Source organism: Urocitellus parryii, chromosome 13, assembly GCF_045843805.1.
Source record: "Urocitellus parryii isolate mUroPar1 chromosome 13, mUroPar1.hap1, whole genome shotgun sequence".
NCBI classification, from domain to species: Eukaryota; Metazoa; Chordata; class Mammalia; order Rodentia; family Sciuridae; genus Urocitellus; species Urocitellus parryii.
In genome coordinates, this window is record NC_135543.1 from 61,508,505 (window position 1) to 61,531,872 (window position 23,368).

The following is a 23,368-nucleotide window of genomic DNA, read 5'->3' on the forward strand; positions in this document are numbered from 1 at the left end:
AAAGTAGAACTCAAATGTCACATAAAATGGTGGTTACCAGGGCATGGGACTTAGGGGATTGTAATGTTAGTCATAGATGCAAGATTTCATCTTAATGGGTGTAAATAAGTCAAGAGTTCTACTCTACAAAGGGTGAATGCTATTTTATTTTATTTTTGCTACTGAGAATTGTATCAGTGATAGCCTCTGAGCTACATCCCCAACCCATTCATTTATTTATTTAGAGACAGGGTCTCACTAGTTGCAGAGGCTGATCTTGAACTTGCTATCCTCCTGCCTCAGCCACTTTAGCCACTGGGATTATAGTTGTGCACCACCATGCCCGGGTAGTGTAATGTGTGCCTAGGAAGTGCTACTAGAATGGACGTAAAGTTTTCTAATAACAAAAATGCTAATTATACAAAATAATGCATGTGTTAGATTTAGTCATTTTACCATGTATGTGTATATATACTTTAAAACATGATGTACATGGTAAGTATATAAAGGTTGACTTGTCAGTGAAATTAATAAATAGAAAAAATTGAAACAAATATAAAGCAAGTCATTTTGGTTGATCCCTATGGGTTAGCTTTGGCTAGGTGATATTGATATCTGCTCTATGAGATTGTTGTTGCATCTCAATTTTCTTTTCAGAATATTTCTCCAGAAGTATATATGTATGTTTCCCATCATAAAAGTTTGCTCATATTTCTTCTTAAAAGTCCATGGGTTCTTCTGCTCTATTGAGTTTCTGGGGTACTGTCATCCAAAATCTACCTTTTAGCTCCAAGTCTCTGTATAGACAGAAACTAGTGTTTAGAAAGTCCCCAATAAAGTCAGAAATATTTGCAGGCTTTTCTGTTCCTTTTTCTTACTGAGAGAGAAAGTATTGCTATTTTGTCCCTAGTTGCACAGTTGAGTCGGAATGTTGTAGGTGATATATTTTTTCCCTAATTGCACAGTTGAGTTGATAAAAGTAACCCTTTCCTCCGTCTACTGCACGTCTCTGTAGCGATGTGCTCATCTGTGGCGCTGTGAAGTCTCAGGCAGTTTTGAAGATTTTTACAGATCAGTTCTTTCAGAATATGGTTTTGAAGTTCACATATCTCTGGAATAATGAAAGTCATGGGTTTAGTATATGAAGGTGGGACATCCCTTATTGATGTCCCACCTTCGTATAATTTCATATATTTGCAAATTATATTCACCAGTCTAGAAAGTGAAATAATTGATTATTTTTGTTTCTTTCAGCTGTATATTCTCATCAAGTCCAAGACTTTTTGCCAGAACATTTATCTCAAAAAGTCATCAAGGGAAGACATGGAAGTCAAGGTATTGAAAATTTACATCTAAGGAAAGACTGGGAAAGTGTCAGAGAGAGTGAAGTTCTGAAATCTTGTCATAATGAGCATAACAAATGTTTGATGACTATCCATGATGAAAATGTCAATGTCAGCAGACATCAAAAACATATAGCATCTCAGAAAACAGCTCAATTTATTCCAGTCACTTTTGAGGAGCTCTCTGTGTTTCTAAATACATATCCACAGCAGTTTTTTAACCATATCTTCCCTCTGAAAGGAAATTTGGAAAGTCTGAAATGGAGTCTGTCCCAAGCTTCAGTTAACAACATGAACAATTTCAATTGCAGCATTGATTTAAACTTTGACTCAAACATTTGTATAGATAAGAGAGTTAAAAATAAAGAACAAATTTCTGAATGTGATCATGTTGAGTGTTACTTCTCAAAAAGTCTGCTATTTTGCAATCAACAACAAATTGTTCCTCCTTGTGCCAAAATATACAGATTTAATCAAAGTGGGGAGGTTCATGCTTCCCCATTATTGCATAATCAAAATTCAGATAAAGATATTTGGAAAGTTCTATATGTTTATAATAAAACCTCCAAGAACTTTAGCCAAGTCTCTACCCTATGTAATTACCAATGTATGTATATTGGTGAAAAAAATTATGAATGCAGTGAAACTCATGAAAATATTAGCCTTGGTTCAAATCATGGAAAACACCAGTGTGTTCATTTTATAAAGAACCTTTGCAAAGTTAATAAACATGGGAAAGTCTGTCATCAGAGCTCAAAAGTTAATATCAATATTGAAGACAAACCTTACCCATGTAAAGAATGTGAAAGGACTTCAAAGAAAATTTCAAGCCTTACTCAACACAGAAGAATTCATAGTGGAGAGGAGCCCTACACATTTAACGAATGTGTCAAAGCTTTCAATCAAAGCTCAAATCATATTAATCACCAGAGAATTCAAACTGGAGTGATGCCATACAAATGTAAAGACTGTGGCAAAGCATTTAATATAAGCTCACACCTTATTAAACACCAGAGAATTCATACTGGAGAGAAGCCCTACAAATGTAAAGACTGTGGCAGAGCTTTTAATCAAACCTCAACCCTTACTCAACACCGGATGATTCATACTGGAGAGAAACCTTTCAAGTGCAAAGAATGTGGCAAAGCTTTTAATCGAAACTCAAACCTTACTCAGCACCGGAGGATCCATACTGGAGAGAGACCGTACAAATGTAGAAAATGTGGCAAAGCTTTTAAGGAGTGTTCACACCTTATTAAACACCATAGAATTCATACTGGAGAGAAGCCCTACAAATGTAAAGAATGTGGCAAACCCTTTAAAGACTGTTCAGCCCTTACTCAACACCAGAGGATTCATACTGGAGAGAAACCCTACATATGCAAAGAATGTGGTAAAGCTTTTAATCGAAACTCAAACCTTACTCAACATCAGAGGATCCATACTGGAGAGAGACCTTATAAATGTAAGAAATGTGGCAAAGCTTTTAAGGATTGTTCACACCTTATTCAACACCACAGGATTCATACTGGGGAGAAGCCCTACAAGTGTAAAGAATGTGGTAAGGCTTTTAAACAAATTGCAACGCTTACTCAACACCTTAAAATTCATAGTGGAGAGAGACCGTACAAATGTAATGAATGTGGCAAAGCCTTTAGGGATTCTCTAACACTTACTCAACACCACTGGATTCATACTGGACAGAAACCCTACAAATGCAAAGAATGTGGCAAGACTTTCATTAGAACTTCACACCTTAATAAGCACCAGAAAATTCATACTGGAGAGAAGCCCTATGAATGTCAGGAGTGTGGCAAAGCTTTTAAACGAAGCTCACACCTTACTCAACACCAGAGAGTTCATACTGGAGAGAAGCCCTATAAATGTAAAGACTGTGGCAAAGCTTTCACTCAAAACTCAAACCTTATTGGTCACCGTAGAATTCATACAGGAGAGAAGCCCTACAAATGTAAAGACTGTGGCAAAGCATTTAATATAAACTCACACCTTATTAGTCACCGTAGAATTCATACAGGAGAGAAGCCCTACAAATGTAAAGAATGTGGCAAAGCTTTTAACCAAACCTCAACCCTTACTCAGCATCAGAGGATCCATACAGGAGAGAAGCCTTACAAATGTAAAGAATGTGGCAAAGCTTTTAAGTCTTGTCCAACCCTAACTCGCCACCACAGGACTCATAGCGGAGAGAGGCACTCCAAATGAAAATGTTGTTTGAAAACGTTTAATCAAAACTAAATCCTTACTCATCATCAGGGATTCATCCTGGAGGGGACAATGCAAACGTAGGGAATGTGGCTAGTAGTTGTTCACATCTTCTTCAACATCAGAGAATTCATAGTACAGAAACTATAAAACGATAATGTGTCAGGGGGCTTGGGTTGTAGCTCAGTGGTGGAGCGCTTGCCTATTGTGTGAGGCACTGGGTTCGATTCTCAGCATCATATATAAATGGATAAAGGTTCATTTACAATGAACAAAAAGATAATGTGTCAATGACTATCAAATTTCATACTTTGTTCTACATCAGAAAATTTATATTGTATCAAAACCTCATGAAGGAAGTGTCTGTGGAAAGACCTTTGTCCAAAATATATGCCTTATATAACAGCAAAATGTTTATAATGGAGATCAAATCTTGACAAATGAGAAAATTATAGCAAAGTCTTTATATCTAGATGTAAATGAGAATTATTAATGGAGAGAAATTCTGTAAAAGGAGAACGTAGCATTGCCTTTAACTGTTGATTAAAATTTACTGGACTTCATTAGTTGATGCAAATCCTCAGATAATAGAATAGTGTGGTAGCACATTTCTAAGACATCAACTTATAAATTAAAGATTACATAAATATACTCAGTCCTGAAAGTTGGAGAAATCATAATGAAATATTCAATCTGTATTTTTCTAAAGACTTCATGATGGAATTTGAAATAGTTAACATTCATGCATAATATGAGCAAAGAATTTCAAATAAAATAAAGTGAATGCTTTTCAGTGTGTTAACACTGCCATATAGTGAGTCACATGTTATTCTGCCAGGCATAAAAGAATTTTGCTTTCCTAAAGGTTATAGGTAACAGATAATAGAAGATGTTATTGGATATATATGGTTATTACACCATTTAGAAAGTGTAATTAAGCTTCAAATTATGTGGCAAATATTATCAAAAATTGTATTTTAAATATTTCTCTTTTTGTATTTAGTTGTAAATTAAGACTGTTATGGGAGAGAAATAGAAATGCCAATAAATCCAGACTTCTGTATCTTAAATTTTATCCTATAGTATTTTTTCCATGTGTCACTTCTGTGTATTAACAAAACAAAACAAAGGTTTGATTCATATTGACTTAATTATACAAATATTATAATCTTATTGTAAATCTCATGGCACTGTGTGTGTGTGTGCATGTGTTTTCTTATGCCAGTTTTTAGAAGAAAAGGGAATCATTCAACTGAAAGAATTTCAAGATTGGTGATGATTTAGTAGTAAACTAGAAACCTCAGATACCTAAAGAAAATAAAAAAAGACAAAACCTATTTTAGGTACAATGATCTCATTTCTCCAAATTTGCATTGTTCTCCTTTCTTTTTTCTCATGTAATACCTAATATAAGTGACTTGAATGTTATAAAAACACTACTTAATCACCTGTTCAGGGATTTTATGAATGATGGTTAGAACATTTGGTGTTATTTAGAAACGAGTTTTAAGATACAGTTCCACAATGGTCATGTTAATACATATTTTGTCTTTTTAGTATATTCCATTATTTCCTTCTCATTGGGAGAACACTAAGTCATTGTAATTTATGTTTTTTCAATTTGTTATGTTACATCATAAAATTTAGTGAATTCACAGAGTCGTTTTTTTTAGGTTAAAATTAAGCAGGATGTGTAACTTCAGTTTTCCACAGTGGCTGCACAAATTTACAACTACCAACAGTGTGCAAATTCTTTTCCTCCAAATCTTCATGAGCATTAATTAGTTTTTTTCCCCTCTTGGCAAATGGCCTCTAACTGCAGTGAGATGATACCTCACTGTGGATTTGATTCACATGTCCCTGAAGGCTTGTTATAGTCAACATTTTATCAGCTATTTGTATTTTCTATGAAAAAATTGGTCAGATAATTTGCCCACTTTTAGATTGGATTACATTTTTAAAAATATTTATTAATTTTTAAGTTGTAGATGGACTAAATACATTTATTTTATTTATTTATTCATATTTATGTGGTTCTGAGGATTGAACCCAGGGCCTCACATGTGCAAGATGAGTGCTCTACCACTGACCCACAACTCCCACCTCTGGATTACATGTTATTGTTCCAGTTTTAGATTTTTTTTTTTTTTTTACATTACTGCATATTACTCATGCATTGCATGAATGGCTGTCAAAGATTTCCTCCCATTTGTTAGTCCTCTCTCCACTTCTTTAGTTGTTTGCTTTGTTGTGCCTAGCTCTTTTGGTTTGTAATCCCATTTATTTATTTTTGTGTTTGTCTTTTGTGCTTTTATGGTTATATAAAAACCTTATCATGCTGTAAGTCGTAAGTGTTACCCTATGTTTTATCCTTGTAGTTTCTGTCTTTGAGGTAATATATTGGTGATGCATGCTTGTAATCCCAGTGACTGGAGGCTTAGGCTAGAGGAGTGGGAACTTCAAGCTAGTCTCAGCAACTTAGGCCCTGAGCAACTCAGCAAGACCAGTTTATTAAAAAGGGTAGGGATGTGGCTCAGTGCTCAAGTGCCCAGGGTTCAATCCCCCCTAGAAAGGTCTTTATTCATTTTGAGATGATTTTATAGAGTGAGAGATGAATATCCAGTTTGAGCAATACTGAAGATATATATATTAAGAATTGGAATTGTAAGTACAATCTTTCAATTTTGTACTTTTTTGAGTATTTTGTGTACACAATTCCCTTTACATCAGTATTAAACAGTGGATCACATTTAAAATTCTGCAAAAATGGCAGGTGGAAATTTTGATGGGTTTTCCTCAATGTGTGCATCTAATTGATATTTGTCATTTTAACCTTAAGTCTTCTATAAATATGGGATGCCTTTCTATTAACTTAGTTCTTTTAACAAATTTTCAGTGGGATTTTTTTGTATATTTTTTAGTTTTTGGTGGACACAACATCTTTGTTTGTGTGTGGTGCTGAGAATCGAACCTGGGCCGCACGCATGCCAGGCGAGCGCGCTACTGCTTGAGCCACATATCCAGCCCCTCAGTGGGATTTTTAATGTCCAGAGACTTGCAAGTTTTTCATTTTTAATAAAGTTATTACTATTTAATTATTTGATTCTATCATAATTTACTGAAATTGAATTTATTTTTTGTGTATTCATCTTGGATCCTGCACTTTTGTATGCTGTTAGTTCTTTTGTAGATTCCTGATGGTTTTCTATTCACAAAGTCATTTAATCTGCTAACATAGTTTAATTTCATTTCTTACCTACATGTTATTTATTTTTCTTTGATTACTGATTCAGTCTCTTATTATGGGTATATTTAGATTTTCAGTTCTTTTTTTTAATATTATTTTTTGTTTGCAGATATACACAATACCTTTATTTATTTGTCTTTATGTGGTGCTGAGGATCAAACCCAGGGCCTCATAGATGCTAGGCGAGTGCTCTACCACTGAGCCACAACCCCAGCCCCCTATTCTTTTTTTGAGTCACTTTTTAAAAGAATATATTTTAGTTGTCAGTGCATCTTTATTCACGTGCAGTGCTTAGGATTGAACCCAGGGCCTCATGCATGCCAGGCAAGCCCTCTACCACTGAGCCACAATTCCAACCCTTTGAGTCAGTTTTATTTTAAAAAATTTGTCCATGTCATCTAGGTTATCTATTGACATATGGTTGTTCATGGTATTCTTTTTAAATTATCTTTTTTTTTTCTGTGAATTCAGTATTGATGTCTGTCCCCAGTTTGATTTTGATAATTTGAGTGTTTTCTCTTATGCTTTCAATTTTATCCATCTTTACAAGGAGCCATTTTTTTTTCATTCTACTTTCTCTTTTTAATATTTATTTTTAGTTGGTCATGATACCTTTATTTCACTTAATTTATTTTTATGTGATGCTGAGGATCAAACTCAGGGTCTCGCACATGCAAGGCGAGTGCTCTACCACTGAGCCACAACCTCTGCTCCTCTATTTTCTATTCTAGTTTCTCTTTTTTATTTCTGCTCAGGTCTTCATTATATTCACCTTCTGCTAGCTTTGGATTTAGCTTAATTTGCCTTTTAAAGTGTAAAATATAGGTTATTCATTTATATTTTATAACAGGGTTATAGCTATAAATTCTCTCTGATAATTGTTTTTTTTCTCACCTCATATGTTTTGGCAATTTTGTATTATCTTTTTCATTCAGCTTAAAGTATTTTCTAATTTTACTTTTTATTTCTTTATGCTATTTATTTTCTACATATTTGTTAATTTTTTAGTTTTCCTTTTATTATTTTTTGCTAGCTTCATTTATTATGATCATAAAAGACATGTAGTCTGATCTCAGTCTTTTTATGTTTATTGTCATTTAAAGCGTTCTGAGGCCCAATATGGTCTCTCCTGGACAGTGTTCCAGGAGCACTTACAAGTTCTTGTGCACTCTGCCTTATTGGGCAGTCCTCTATACAGTCCCTCAGTTCTATTTGGTTTATATTCTTCTGTCCTTCTTTTAAAAATCGATCTTATTTTCCTTGTACATTCTATGCCTTGTTGAAAGTGGGGTATTATGGTATTCAACCATTTTGATAACTCTTTTTTCCTTTAATTCTGATAATTTTCATTCATATATTTTGGGACTCTGTGGTTAGATGTATAAATATTTACAACTTTTGCTAACGCATAATGGCCTTTCCCTTTCTTCAACAGCTTTTTTTTTTCTCTCCACAGAGTCTATATTTTCTGGTATTCACAAAGCCATTCCAGCTGCCTTATGGTGGTTGTTTCTGTGTAGTGCTTTCATTCTCAACTAATTTTTGTTTTTAAATCTAAAGTGAATCTCTTGTGCACAGCTGGATTTTTTTTTTTTTTTATGTAGTGCTAGATTAAATCCAGGGGTGCTCTACCACCGAGTGACATCCCCAACCCTTGTTTAGTTACTTGCAAGAAAGGGCACTGCTCAGTTGATGAGGCTGTTCTCAAGCTTGCACTCCTTCCTAAGCCTCCTGAGTTGCTGGGGTTACAAGTGTGTTCTACCACATCCCTTTCAATCCATTTTTGCAATATTTGCATTTAAAATAACACTGATTGAAAAGGACTTATGATATTTTGCTAGTTATTTTCTATGGCTATGTTTTTGTGTTTTTCCATTCTTTTTTTTTTACTGCTTTTTAAATGATGAATTGATTTTCCAGTGTATCATTTTAATTTTCTTTTGGACATGTTTTTTTTTCCTTAATGAGTTTTAATTAACAGCTTTATAAAAATTGGTTTGAATTCATAGCAGTTTAGTTTCATTAACATACAAAATTCTGCTTATTTTCAGCTTTTCCCCTAAATTCTTTCATACTTTTGCCACAGGCTACTTTTTTTATAGTGTGTGCCTGCTCTGATTCAGGTGTGATTTTGTCCCCCTATCATTTAAGCATTGCCTGCTTAGTTCTTACTATGACAATGTTGAGATTTAACAGGTGAGTCTAGTTGGAGGGAAGTGTCATTGGGTGCACCACTCTCAAAAGGGATTAATGCTAGTCTCTTGGAATGAAGTTTTTAGAAAATAAGTTGCTATGCAAAAAGCAAAACTGCCCCTCTTTGCTCTCTTTCTGTGCGTGTTTCTCCTCTTCCACATTCTGCCCCTTGGTGCCATCCCATGTTATGCTGATCAGTGGGTAGCCCCCAGAGACCAACTGATGGTGCTATCAGGATATTGTAGTTATAACCTCCAGACCTGGTGTTAAATAAGATTTTTTCCATGATAACGTACCACTTATTTTTGTATAGCATTGGGGAATGGTCAAATGCAGTGCCCTTTGGCAAATATATGAATATTGCTTTTACACTTATATTTTAAACCAAATATAAAGAGTTACAAGCTCTGCTGTAGTAGTAGCTTATACATTTACCTATATAGCTGTCTTTAACATTGTTTCCTATTTTTCTGCATGGCTTCAAGATACTGTATCTTATCATTCAATTTAAGATTAATGACTTCTTTGGCATTTCTTGTAGGATTTGTTTCCAAAAACAGACTTCTTGATTTTTGATTATATAAATTTATCCTTTATTTTTTTGGGGGGGGTGGTGGGTGGTGGTGGGGGGGATACTAGAGATTGAACCCAGGGCTACTTTAGCAGTGATATATTTCCCCAGCCTTTTTTATTTTTCATTGTGAGACAGTATCACACTAAGTTGCTGAGGGTCTTTTTCGGATGCTGACCTCAAACTTGTAATCCTCGTGCTTCAGCCTCTTTCAGTGCTAGGATCATTGGCATGAGCCACCACACCTGGCTTTTATCTTCATATATGAATGCTATTTTTGCCAAGTAGAAAATTCTTTGTTGATAGGTTTTTGGTTTTTTTAAAACCAGGGATTGAACCCAGGGTGCTTAACCACCAAACCACATCCCCATTCCTTTTTTTTATATTTTTATTTGAGACTATGTAGGGATTCTGACTGGAAGTATACAGGGATGCATTCCTCTGGTGAGCAAAGTCCCAGGGTAACTGGAACTGTTTCCCACACTTGGAATGCTTGGCAGTTTCTTGTAGATGCTAGTAAGGTAACTAATACAGGTGCAGTATCTATTGCTATGGTAATGTCCTTTGTGAAGAGGTTCTGTGCTAGAGTCTTATCAGCCTGGACCTTGATTTCAGACATCAGCTCCTGGGAATAAAGGAACACTAAACCAAATGTAGTTATGGCACTAATGACCTAAAGTAACCTACTGATATAAATAAAGCTTTCTGCCACTCTGCATCTTTGCAGAAGCAATCACACCATACTTTTCTTACTTTAAATTTCTTAAACTGTGACTAGGAGGAGGGCTGCACTGTGGCTGAGTCTCTGGTTCAGTCTGTTCAGCAAGAATGGTGTGATGTACAGAAAAGATGCTTCTGCATCTTTTCTCTGTGTCTTTTTATTTTCCTTACAAGACTGGGTCTTACTGATTTGTTTAGGTCCTTGCTAAGTTGCTGATGCTGGCTTTGAACTGGAGATCCTCCTGCCTCAGCCTCCTGAGCTACTGTAATTACAGGTGTGCGCCACTGTGCCAGCTGATATCAACTTCTTGATCTGACCCCACATCAGAGAATTTGCACTCAGTGTGCCTTTGGCTGGGTGCTTGTTTCAGCCTTGCTTCTGAGATTTGGGGGTGGCTGTTGATGTGGCACCACGTTTCTGGAACAGTCCTCAATCTTTTGAATTGGGTCTGGCTTTGGATCCATGTTGATGACTCACTGTTCTCTCAGGTTCCCAGATCAGCTTCTCCTTACCTTCTGGAAAGTCACAGGCATAACCTCTTCCCCACATCATTGCCGGATCTGGCTCATTCCATTTTCCTGACTGTACATCACAACATTCCTGCTGAACAGACTGAACCAGAGATTCAGCCACAGTGCAGCCCTCCTCCTAGTCACAGTTTAAGAAATTTAAAGTAAGAAGAGCATGGTGTGATTGCTTCTGCAGAGATGGATAATACCTTTTTGGTTATGAAGTTGAATTTTTAACATTTTTTTGCCACATTTTACGATGGCTTGTCCTTGACCTTTGTATGGGATTTCTGTCTTATGAATAATTTGATAAGAAGAACAAAAGCATTGAAGAAATGGTAAAAGCTGGACCATTATATTTTGCATTCCTGAGACTTGACTGTGACTGCAAAAACAGCCAGACAAGGACTAATGGTATGGTTAGCATTTTCTCCCATTTGTGCTGTAGCAAAAGTAAAATAAGACTAGGTGTCAATGAACCCATTGTTGTCTTCCAAATTCTCATGCATGGGTAACATCTATCTGTCAAGGAGGTTTTGGTTTTAGCCCCTGAGGATTTACCCCAGTTGATAAGGGGAGGTGAGTAACACATTGAGGGCATTAACTGTGGTCTTTTCCTGTTCCCAAGCAAGGTGAATTTTTTTTGGTCTGCAAACCAGAAACATTTTGATGATACAGGGTGTGTGATGCTTGAGCTAAGGAATAAGGTGACATATATTTCATTGATGTAACAAGATGATCTTTAACTTTGTTACCTTCTACTAAAAGCCCTGAAAGAGCTAGAATATAACCAATAAAATATGGATAATGTTGTATAATATTTTGTAAAGATTTAAAAAGCTGAAATAAATTCTCAGAGTTAGTATGTCCAATAATGACTGTTTCAATTACTTGAGTTGTCCCCACTGCATAAGTACTGTCAATGTAAATACTTATAGATTCTGATGAAGTATTACAGGACAAAAATTATAGCTCATGTTTCAGCACGTTGTGCAGAGGAAAAACTTGTCTGATGAACTAGACTCTTTGTTATAAAATCTGGCCCTCCCCGAGTTGGATGTATCAGTAAAAACTGACAATGCCCGAGAAATTGATTTAGCACAAACACTTTTAGGGAAAATAAAAGTAGTCATAAAAGCAAACTGTAAAACTTTATTAGCAGGGTAATGACTATTTGGCCAGAAAAAAAATCTGCCAATTTGTGGAATTTTGCCAAAGCTAATCTTGTTGCCCAGAAGTAATAAAAGGAATTACAATAAGAAAAGGATCCAGTCTTAAGAGGCACTGCACTTGATATCAAGCTTTTGTAATTAACTGAGCAACTTAATGTTAACAAAAACATCTTTCTCTGCCTGCTGACCTTGATTCACTTCAGATTAATTCTTGAACATATTGTAAGGGCAATGATTTATCACCTGTAGCTCAGCTTATCAATACAATCTGTAGAGAGGGGGAGAGTGCAAAGGGTGCAGAAGGCTTCAGAGTCTGACACCATGTAAAGTCTGTTTTAAATCTGTTGTCTTGGTAGAGGGTGGTAATCCGATTTCTTTTGGGTAGGATTTAAATTCTTTAATGACCATAAAGTTGAAGTTGACATGGAATTTTATCTGAACCCTCATTAATATAGCAACATTGTAGCTGCTCTCCTACTTTTTCTTGGGTATCTCAATTGAAAGTACCCTCCTCTGGAAACCAAGGAAAATTTTTATCAACAAATTCTAAAAATATAACAAGCTGTTTACTTTTTTTTTTTTTTTTTGGTGATTCTGGGACAAGATGTTTACTTTCAAAAGTGCATTCTCAATCTTTAAGCATCACTTTAAGTGTCTGCCCATAAAGGTTTCTCTTTTTTTAAAAAAGTTATTTGTTCTAATAAGTTATACATGACAGCAGAATGCACTTCAATTTATAGTACACAAATGGAGCACAATTTTTCATTTCTCTGGTTGTACATGAAGTAGAGTCACACCATTCATGCAAGAAAGGAGGGAACACTTTTAAACACATTCTAGGAAGCTAATATGACCCTGATACCCAAACCAGACAAAGACACCTCAAGGAAAGAAAACTTCATACCAACATCCCTGATGAACATACATGCAAAAATTCTCAATAAAATTCTGGCAAATTGCATACAAAACATATCAAAAAGATAGTGTACCACAATCCAGTGTCATCTCTTTGGGAGGAACTCCATCCAGAGATTTGGGCCAATTGCTCATCACCTACTGTGTCCAGCAATCCTATGCCCCATCATTTTTTCTTGGATATCATCAATCCCTCCTCACATCTGCTCAATCCTGCAGTTCACTTCATAGCTCCTTTCCTAGTTTTGCTCATTCCTATCCAAAATTTTACTCAAATATACTCCTTAAATGGCTTTTAAACTTGTCATTCCTCTCTATCCTCATTACCAGTGTCTCTCCTCATACCTAGTCATACCTGGAGCAGAGAAGAATCCCTTCCCTGGTCTGATTGCCTTAGGTTCCTCTTATCGAAATTTATTCTACATAGTGTTCTCAGAGTCTAAAAGTGTCACCTCTGCATTCCTCTCTGTAGTAATTAAGAACAAACACAACAAAACAAAAAAAAAGAGGCTATGCTCTTTTGTGGATTCCTCTGAACTTCAACTTCTCCCCAGGCATCTAAGATGATTCAAGGAATGGGCACATGACTTTCAATCGTATTTCCAGTTTCAAATGTGTATTAATATATTTTTCATTGCTATAACAAAATGACTATGGCTGGATAAAGTACAAAGAAAGGAGATTTAGGGCTGGGAATGTGGCTCAGGCGGTAGCGCGCTCGTCTGGCATGCGTGCGGCCCAGGTTCGATCCTTAGCACCACATACCAACAAAAATGTTGTGTCCGCCGAGAACTAAGAAATAAATATTAAAAATTCTCTCTCTCTCTCACTCTCTCTTAAAAAAAAAAAAAGAAAGAAATGAGATTTATTAGGCTCACAGTTCCAGAGGCTGTATGTGTAAAACTTGATGGCTCATTTTCTTGGCTCTGGAGGACTAGAGCCTACTGTCTATGGATTGAGACCTCTGAAACTGTGAGCCCTCAAATAAACAATTGTGCTGGTCAAGACTTCAGTCACAGCAGCAAAAAAGCTGACTAAGACACCCAGAGAAGTGGCTCTCCTTAGTCTTCAAATTATTTATTAGCATTCCTGCCATGAAAAGCCTCAGGCTGCCATGCCTATGATGTAGGCCCACTTTTCTTGGAGCAATGTTGTACTCAGCTTTCTCCACCTTCATTTAGCAGTTCCATTAGAGCAAGGAATTTCAGGAGTCCAGTATATTCCCAGCTGGTTCCAACTGCTGTCCTCTCTGTGGCTATGGAAGGCTTATTCCAATTCAGATATTCTGCCAGACGTTTCCCCCAGGAGTGTGGGCCTTCCAACCCTTGGTCACGCTGCCTACAAGAGAAGTGTCTCTTATTTTCCAAATCCACACTACATTCTAAATACATGTAATCCAAGCTTTTTTTCCTCAGACATTCTCAAAGATTCCTTGAAGAACCAGCTTCAGCAACTTCATAGCAGGCTGCGTCTGCCCACCCACACCATTCCTGGGATCCCATCTCCAACAAATTCATTATGACAAGAATTGTTTCTTTGACTCATTGGAAAAATCACCGTACATGTTCAGGAAGACAGGGCCAATCTCCCAGACCATGTCAAATCTGGTAAATGGGAAAGATATTTATCCTTTCCACACGATGACAATGAAGGGGACTAGAAGAAAGTAGTCTGGATTCTTTCCTATCCTGCTCAGCCTAAAGAAACCACTAGTACATGTGGCCAATCAGAACTGACTGTGACTCTGACACCTGTGACAGGAATCCACAACCAGGCTCCGCCTGTTCTGTTAACTCAAGAAATATGTGGTTCTTAATATGCATTGTAGATGTAGTGAAAAATGATTTGCCCAAAACTAGACAGAAATTGTTGGTTACAAGTATTTGCCTACTGACAGAAATTGATGTATAATACAGGAAAAAAAGCAAGCACTTTCAGAGTTGATTTACCCATTGGACACAATAGGCAGAGTGCCTACATCGCATGGACATGTTTTATTTTGAAATTCAAAATAAATAAAGTCTGTCCTGGATTATATTCATCTTCATACCAGCCCAGTAGCAAAATGTAACTTTTAACTTTCTTTGCATAGCAAGGGCCTCAGAAAGGCAAAAGCAAGTCTCTGGAAAGTGGTGCTCCAACCCATGGCCAGAATTAGGTACTTCTCAAAGCTTGTATGGATTTAAACTTTCCCCCCACATTTTTATTAGTGCATTATAGTTGCACATAATGCTGGGATTTGTTGTTGCATATTTGTACATGCACACAAGAAAGCAACATAATTTATCCAATATCACTCCCTCCCACTTCCCCCTTTCTCCCTCCCCACTTAATCCCACTCCTTTGTCCCTTTCCTCTACTGATTGCCCTTTGATTTTTACCACCCCCAGCTTTGTTTTCCTTTTTCCTCTCTAGCTTCCTTAGAGAGACACACAACCCTTAACCTTCTGAGTCTGACTTATTTCACTTAACATCATGGTCTCTAGTTGCATATGTTTTCCTGCAAATGATAATAATTTCATTTTTCTTTGTGGATGAAAAAAACTCCATTGTGTATCTTTACCACATTTTCTTTATCCATTCATCCATTGACGATAAATACATAGTTTAGCAATTGTGAATTGTGCTGCTATAAACATGGGTACACATGAACACTTGTAGTATGATGACTTTCATTCTTCATGATAAATACTGAGGAGTGGTCTAGCTGGGTCGTATGGTGGTTCCACGCCTAGTCTTTTGAAGAGTCTCATGCTGATTTCCATAGTGGTTGTACTAATTTACAGTCCCACCAACAGTGTGAAAGTGTTGTTTTTTCTCCACATCCTCTCCAACACCTATGGTTATTTGTATTCTTGATGGCTGCCATTCTGACTGATATGAGATGAAATCTCAGTGATGTTTTAATTTGCATTTTCCTAATTAGTAATGATGTCGAACATTTTTTTTTATATTATGTTGACCATTCATATTTATTGTTTTGAGAAGTGTCTGTTTAGTTCATTTGCCAATTATTAATTGGGTTATTGGAATTTTTGGAGATTTAATCTTCTGCTGACCCTTGTGACCATTCTCTTGTCCCTCCATTACTACAAAGGAAGGGAATTGAGAAAAACCATAGGTCAGGCAGTACTCTTGGTTTCAAGTGACAAAATCAATGCAAACTAACAGAGACAAAGGTGGGGGATGTCTTCTTTTATAAGTGAAAACTCTGGGGGTAGTTCTGAGGGCAGGCCCAGCTGGTTTCAGTGACCCATTGTCTTCTCTCTCCATTTCCATGTTTAGCCTTCCCCTGGCCACAAGAAGACACTAAGATTTCCATCCTCACTTCCTACAGTCATTTGTGTGGGCCTCTAGAACAGTCTGTCTGGACCAGCCCAAGCCAACTTGGCAGGCTAAGTGCCTCCTTGTTCAGGGAGTTTCCAAGCTGTGACTTCTTCTTCTTCTTTTTTTAAAAAAATATTTATTGGGGCTGGGGATGTGGCTCAAGCGGTAGCGCGCTCGCCTGGCATGCATGCAGCCCGGGTTCGATCCTCAACACCACATACCAACAAAGATGTTGTGTCCACCGAGAACTAAAAAATAAATATTAAAAATTCTCTCTCTCTCTCTCTCTCTCTCTCTCCTCTCTCTAAAAAAAAATATTTATTTTTTAGTTTTTGGTGGACACAACATCTTTGTTTTCTGTATGTGGTGCTGAGGATGGAACCCGGGCTGCACGCATGCCAGGCGAGCGCGCTACTGTTTGAGCCATATCTCTAGCCCCCAAACTGTGACTTCTTAGGCCCAGTCACCTGCCCATTCACCCAACATGGGGTGAAATGCAGAGGAGAGATCCCAGGAAGAATCAGGAGCTACTCCTGGAAGAAGAGAAAACAGACACTGGAGACAGATAACACCCTCTGGGCAGACTCCCCTCTGATCTGCAGGGGAACAGCTGGCTACACCACAGAGTTGGGAAGTCCCTGTCCATGTCAGCTCATGGCACTGTCCAAGCACCCAGGGACCAGGACATCCTCACTTCATCGATGAGGAAACCAGGGCTCAGAAGGAGCTCAATAAACTTCCTGCCTAAGGCCACTGGCCTTGAAAGTGGTAGAGCCAGAATATGAAGCCAAATCCAGTCTCAAAGTGTGTTTTGAACCAATCTTGGCCTCCCAGCTCACTGCTAGTTTCCCTCAGATCCACAAAGATTATTAGACCTAGAGGGGAAAGAGGGGAAGCAGGAAGGATGACGACTACCTGACAGTCCCCCCAGAGGCCTTGTATGGTCAGTTTGTTGGGAGGCTCCCTGCCTAATCACATCTTCTAGAAGTTTCCACACATATTTTTTGCATATCACCTTTGCAGTTTTGCTACTTGAATTACTTTTTGTTTGCTTATTTTTCTTAAGTCACCTTGCCTGTTATGCTTACAAAAATGTATTTAGAACCTCTACTGTTTTGGCAATTGTCAATCAAACTGTGTACCACTTGCCTCAACTAAAAATTAACTTCAAAATTCCATAGAACTACTAGAGCAGTTATTGGCAGTTACAGTGCACCATTCAAAATCATCTCACATCTGAGGCAGGGTGTTCAGACTCAGTATGGGGAATTAGAGCTACCAGGTCACACTAGAACCCAAATGCCCCCTCTGCTCCTCTGCCACATGCAGTTTTCCAGGCATGCCTGCAATCTCCCTTGCACTCTGAGAGCAAGGTGAGGGAGGTCCCAGCTCTTCTCAGCCAGGAGACCATGATGTTCTTACCCAAATATGGCCAAGTCCACACATCCCATCACCAGACTCCTGGTCCTGGCCACTGCATCCTTAGTTTCCAAACACATATCCTTGCAGACATATGACCTTATTCAGGGCTGTGGTCCCTTTCAACACCTTCTTGCCTGATCACTGAGTCATGTCATAACTCCCACTTCGTGATTATTTCTGGGTAAGTGCTCTGGAAAGAAGAAAACAATTTTGCACAATGTCCCCAGAAAGCCAGGCTGTACTAGGCTGAGCACAGTCACATCTTTGCCCACTGTCCTTCTGTCCAGTTGCTGTTCCAATTTCCATGGAAAGACATAGGAGCCACCAACTCCAAAGGCAATAGGGCCTTTGAGAGCATGTGGAAGAAGCCCCTCACTGTACAGAGAGGGAAACCAGCCATGGAGGGCCCTGTCTCTCACCTTGCACAACCAGCTGGGGCACAGCTGAAGTGGATCAGTGTCCCCTGACTCCTCTATTCAACTGAGACTGTTTCCACCCCAAATTACATTGAGCTTCTAGCTCCAAGGACAGAGAGTGCAAACCTCTCACTCTAGAATGATCTAGTCTCTGTGGTATGGCCATGCAGTCACAATGACATTCTCTCACCTGGTAAATGGACCACATTACCTGCTAAACTCTGATAATCCTATAGAAGTGGACATCAGAGGCTTGGGTCACCTCAAAAGACCACAAGAGCCCCATCCTGTGGGAGACCATCCTTGCAGGAGACTGAGTTCCTCCCCTGCTGGGTGTGAGGCACTCAGTCACTTTTATTGTGGTAGAGCTTTCCCCACCCTTCTTGGGTTCCAGAGCTCAAACATAGGGAGGCGTGTCTCACCACTGCCCCAAAGATCCAATCATCAAACTTGACCTTGCCACACTGCCTCCCTTGATCTTCATTGGATGGGATTTTCCCCAGAATTCTTTGTTCTCCAATAAAAGCCCTCTCCCTAGTGTGCTCGCTCTCTCTCCCTAGCCTCTTCAGCAAAACCTCACTGCCCCCCTGGGGAGCTTGAGACTGGGGGTTTGAGGAGCCGTCCTGGAGCTGGTTTAAAGGTAAAATGGTGTCTGTGTCTTTAATTTAAACTCCCTGAGAATTTCCCCGCATGACAGAACCTTTCACACCGTCTGCACTGGCCTCGGACTAAACCATCCCACCCTCATCCTGAAGACTCTTAAGACTTTCCACCCTGTGGATGGGGAAAGTCATGTGACTGTTTAAGCCAGATGCTACACACAGACTACATTTCACCTCTCCCAGAAAGCAATATGGAGTCACTGGGTCTTCCAGGAGCCAGGCTGTGGCCTGGGCTCTTTTCTCTCACAGTGGGCCACTCTGCTTCCTGCTGCTCAGCCCTATTCTACAATTGAGATTCAGTCTGGCCATTGCTGGTTCCTCTCCCAGTGCTAATGGGGGATGGACAGGAGGGGGCGCTGCTTCCCACCTCCTTCATTCAGCACAACTACCCCAGGAAGAGAGCTGAGTAGGGGCAGAAGACACAAAGAGGCGAAGGGGACAAAGACCATTCAAGGGCAGAGCTTGTGCCAAGGAGACAGGATCCAAGGAAGTCTGGTCTTGTGGGAAATGGATGGGAGAGAACAGAAATCCTTCCCCATCCAAAAATACTTCCTCTATCCTCACTCTGTTTTTACTATTTGGGGTAAGATCTTTACATTTTACAGATTATTTTTATACTGGCTAAAAACTAGAAGGAACCTCAATATTCAAGAGGAGAAATATGGATGGATTCAACCATCTGCTCTTATGTTCAGACACAAGAACAATGGTTGAAAAATATGGGTGGTTCAGTAACTCAAATAGAAAATGCTCAAATGTTAAAAAAAATAAGTAAATTGTATGCATGATGAAATTACTACTGTGCTCTCTGAGGCTGCACTTCTTGAGCTAAAGGTCTCGAAGCATATACAACTACAGTGGTGCTAGTGAACTTCTGGGGTGGTGTGTAAAAATATAGAAAGATATGACCTATATATGCCCCTGTCTCCACTCAGAGCCTCAGAGCTGCCTGGGACACCCAGCTCTGCCCTTCAGGCCCTGCACAGCCATCACTGGGAACTCAGGCTAGGAAGCTCATCCTGGTGTGTTGTTCAGCATGTCCTGCCTGTTGGGAGTTGCCACACCAAGACTGACACTCCATTGTCAGAGCCCAAGTCATCTTGAGTGTTTTCCCCTAAATATTCAGGCTGGGACATTCCTATGGGGCTGAATGTGTCAATGTTGCCTGGACGTTGAGCCCTGACCCTGGTCTCAGGGAGTTTACCACCCAGGGTGAATATTCACAAGTGAACCCTTTGCTTCTGGCTGCTCCTCTGGCCATGCTAGGGAACTCAAGGTCACCAGACCATGCCACAAGCGACTCCCACAGTTCTCTGAGTCGCTTTCTCCCTGCTGCCCAACCCCTCAGCAGGACCCCAGCAGGGAGTTCCTTCATCAGCACTGTTTAAGGCCAATGTGACAGGCTGTTTGTTAACATGAGGGTGAAACTAGAGCCTGGTCCCCTACTGCCTTTTCTTCTTCTTGAGGCTGCTACTTGTACTGGCCAGAAAATCCTAGGAGAGAGCAGGCCATGTCTGCCATGCCAAGAGTCTGTGCCAGCCTTCAGCACAGCACCTGGCCCAAGGTCCCTGGAAAGAATGGCTGCATTAATTGAACCTCAGTAAGTCAAGAGTGCACTGACCTCAGGTTGTGACTCCCATAGTCACATGGCACGCCAGGGCTGGGAGGACATTGGGCACATTTGTTACCAGTCTGAGGCTGGCTTAGCTGGGGAAATGGCCTTAGCTACGGAAGTGCCCCCGCCCCTCACCAAGACCAGTTCTGTTTGCATCAAGACAGGCAGGGGTGGGCAGTGCATGATGCTGTGTTTTCTCTTGTAAAGTGCAGAGTGTCCAGCTGCAATTAAGGATGCACGCTGGACAGGGCCTCTGAGGTTTTTTAGAAAGACAGGTGTGCACCCACTGCCTGGGATCCCTGAGACTGGTGGAAACCAGAGACAGCACTCAGGTTGGTCTCGGTTTGTGCAAGGCTGTCATCATGTGGCCATTGCAGGCATTTCTCTCCAAAAGTGGCCCAGCACTGAGCCAGGAAGCCCAGGTCCAGCTGGGTTTTACATTGGTACAGAGCAGGTTTTACTCTTGTATAATGATGGAGGTTTTCTGCCTCCATTCAGAACATGGACTCAAGATATGGATTAAACTCGGAGTTTAATCGGGTTCTTGTTGCCATCCAGGTCTGAGTCTTCCCCAGGGCACCTGCCAGGCCTGCCGTGAGCCTCCACTGAGGTGGGCAGCGTCACACTGACAGCTTCCCAAGGGGCAGAAAGGCCGTTTCTGTTTGTACCATTTTGCATAGAGAAGCAGATGACAAGTCAGCATCCCAAAGGACACTTTAGAGAGGTCTTAGTACAGGAAGAGGTCCAGGGCATTGCACTTGGAGGAAGCGACCTCAATTTTTTAGTGTTATGACCCAACAGAACGTAGAACTCTGGTGACCAGGCACATGCATTCTAGAGACAGTCCCCTATTCAGCTCACATGAAGGGAGATGCGCAACAGAGCAAGATGTTTTCTTGATGTGTGCAAACCTTCCAAGGTTCTAGGCCCCAAAACGTTTAGAGTGGGAGCATTTTCACATGTTGACTCAGCCCTGACCCATCACCCTTGGGGCCGCTTATTAGGAGGCACCCACAGGTAAAAGAGCAGCCCAGATAAGACCAATCCAGGCCAATCCTGTGATCACCCCTGGGAAGTCCTTTGGCGCTCTCTCTTTCTCTCTCTCTCTCTCTCTCTCTCTCTCTCTCCCTCTCCCTCTCCCTCTCCCTCTCCCTGTGGTGGGGGAGACTAGGTGACCTACAATGACAGGAGTAGGGTATCTCATGTTGAAACTGGCAGAATGTTCATGTTTGCACCACTGGACATGCCTGGTAGGGTGGATATTAAGTACTAAATCCTAGTTTTGCTACTCAAATGTTTATCCAGAGAGCTTATTCTGATCTAGCATCACCACTGGATGGAGGCCTATGTACATATTCACATTTACCTGATCTGGGTATAAAGATTTTCAATGAAAAGTATCCCCAGTGGAGTCAGCCAGGATGGTCAGTGTTAATTTTTGGCCTACATGTAAGACAATCTCTTTGCGAGTTCCATGCAGCTCCTTGTTAATTCTGTCTCCTTGGGGAAAGAGGAAGCTCACCACATCATGAACAATGATATCTCTGGTCTGAGGTTAGATGAGCCTACTGGGGAAGGGTCTCCATGGCAGGAACGGGAGATTTCTAGGATAGGCCAGGACAAATGGCCAAGTATGGGGACTCCTCCAGTCTCTGTCTGAAGACTTGACCACTTGAGTGACCTACGTTCCCATTGCCCAAGAAATCTAGACTGCATTCCTCCCTCTGGCAACTGAATAGGTGTAAATCTCCAGATTGCACACTTGTGGAAATAACAGAGAAAACATTTTCACATCATTTTCAATGTTTACTGGGCCCTGAATGTTCCTTTCCTGTGGCTACTGTTTTCGTTTTAGCTACCTGCCCCAGGTAGCCCATGTGCCAGTCATCTCCACTTTACTTACACTCCTTTACAAGACTTAAAAACTCACACCTTTGCCAGGAAAGTGTTGGGACAAAGAGGAGTGAGGGTTGCACAAACAATTGAGGTAAAAGTACTCTCTGAGTTTTTCAGGACTGTGCCACACCACAAAACAAATCTCTAAAGCCCCATCAGGCCAGCAGCTGTGTCCTCACCTGCCTTCATAATGTTCCAGTGAGAAATGTCATTTCTTGCAGCAGTTCAGCCTTTCAGTGCTGGTGGAATGTGACATGATTCAATTGCATCTTCATTCAGACACGCTGCAGGGACAGAGTATGTGTGTCCTAGTGGGCTGCCTCAGTAACATATGGCATCAAAAGACAACACCACAGATGGGGGTTTAGGACAGAAGTTTATTTGTCCTAATTCCCAAGGCTACATATCAGGGTGCTGGCTGGAAGGATTTCCTTTGAGGCCCACTGTTTGACATCGAGATTGCCATCTTCTGTCTATGTTTGCACAACATTTCCCTGTGCTTCTCTGTATCCTTATTGCTACTTCTTATAAGGACAAAGTGTTAATTGGATTAGCCCTCACCCCAACTAACTGGATTAACACTGATCATGTCTTCATGAGCCATATATTCAAATAGAGTCACAGTCTGAGGCACTGGTACTTAGAACATCCACTATGAGATTTGGGGAGAGGACACAATTCAGCTGATGACTTAAAACAGTCTCCTGCTGAAGACAGGCTCCCAGGAAAGGCAATACTGAGTGAAGAAATATGCACAGAGAACAATTTAATAGCCACAGTCAGATTACATCACAAAGAGCTGCAGAAGTTACATTGCCACCAGAAATCTCTGACTGTAGCTGCTTCTCTGCAGCCAGGATTCCCTGGGTGTTGGCATTTATTTATTTTTTTTTGGGCTAATCTCCTATCCATGTGGCAAATAAAATCACACTACTCCATTCTTTTCCAATTTCCCAACTGACAAACTTGAGTCACTTTCAGTTCATTCTCAGTCATTTGGACTTTTTCTCCCCAGAGTTGTCCTCAGGTTCTGGGCCCCGTAATGTGCTTTCTTGCACCCTGTGGTCTCCACGCATTTGCCTCTAGGAGGAACCTGGGCTGACAAAGCTTTGTTTCTGAAGACTTTCCATAACATAAAAGAAGGACAAAGAATTGTA

General features: G+C 40.0%; 1 protein-coding gene across 1 annotated transcript in view; it reads left to right on the forward strand.

Annotated features, from left to right (window-relative positions):
* Positions 1-23,368, forward strand: part of LOC113177229 (uncharacterized) — a 130,525-nt gene that overhangs the window by 30,874 nt on the left and 76,283 nt on the right. Inside the window, 1 exon segment of the mRNA XM_077792274.1 lies at positions 1,234-3,532. Within this exon segment, the coding sequence (XP_077648400.1) occupies positions 1,234-3,532 (2,299 nt within the window).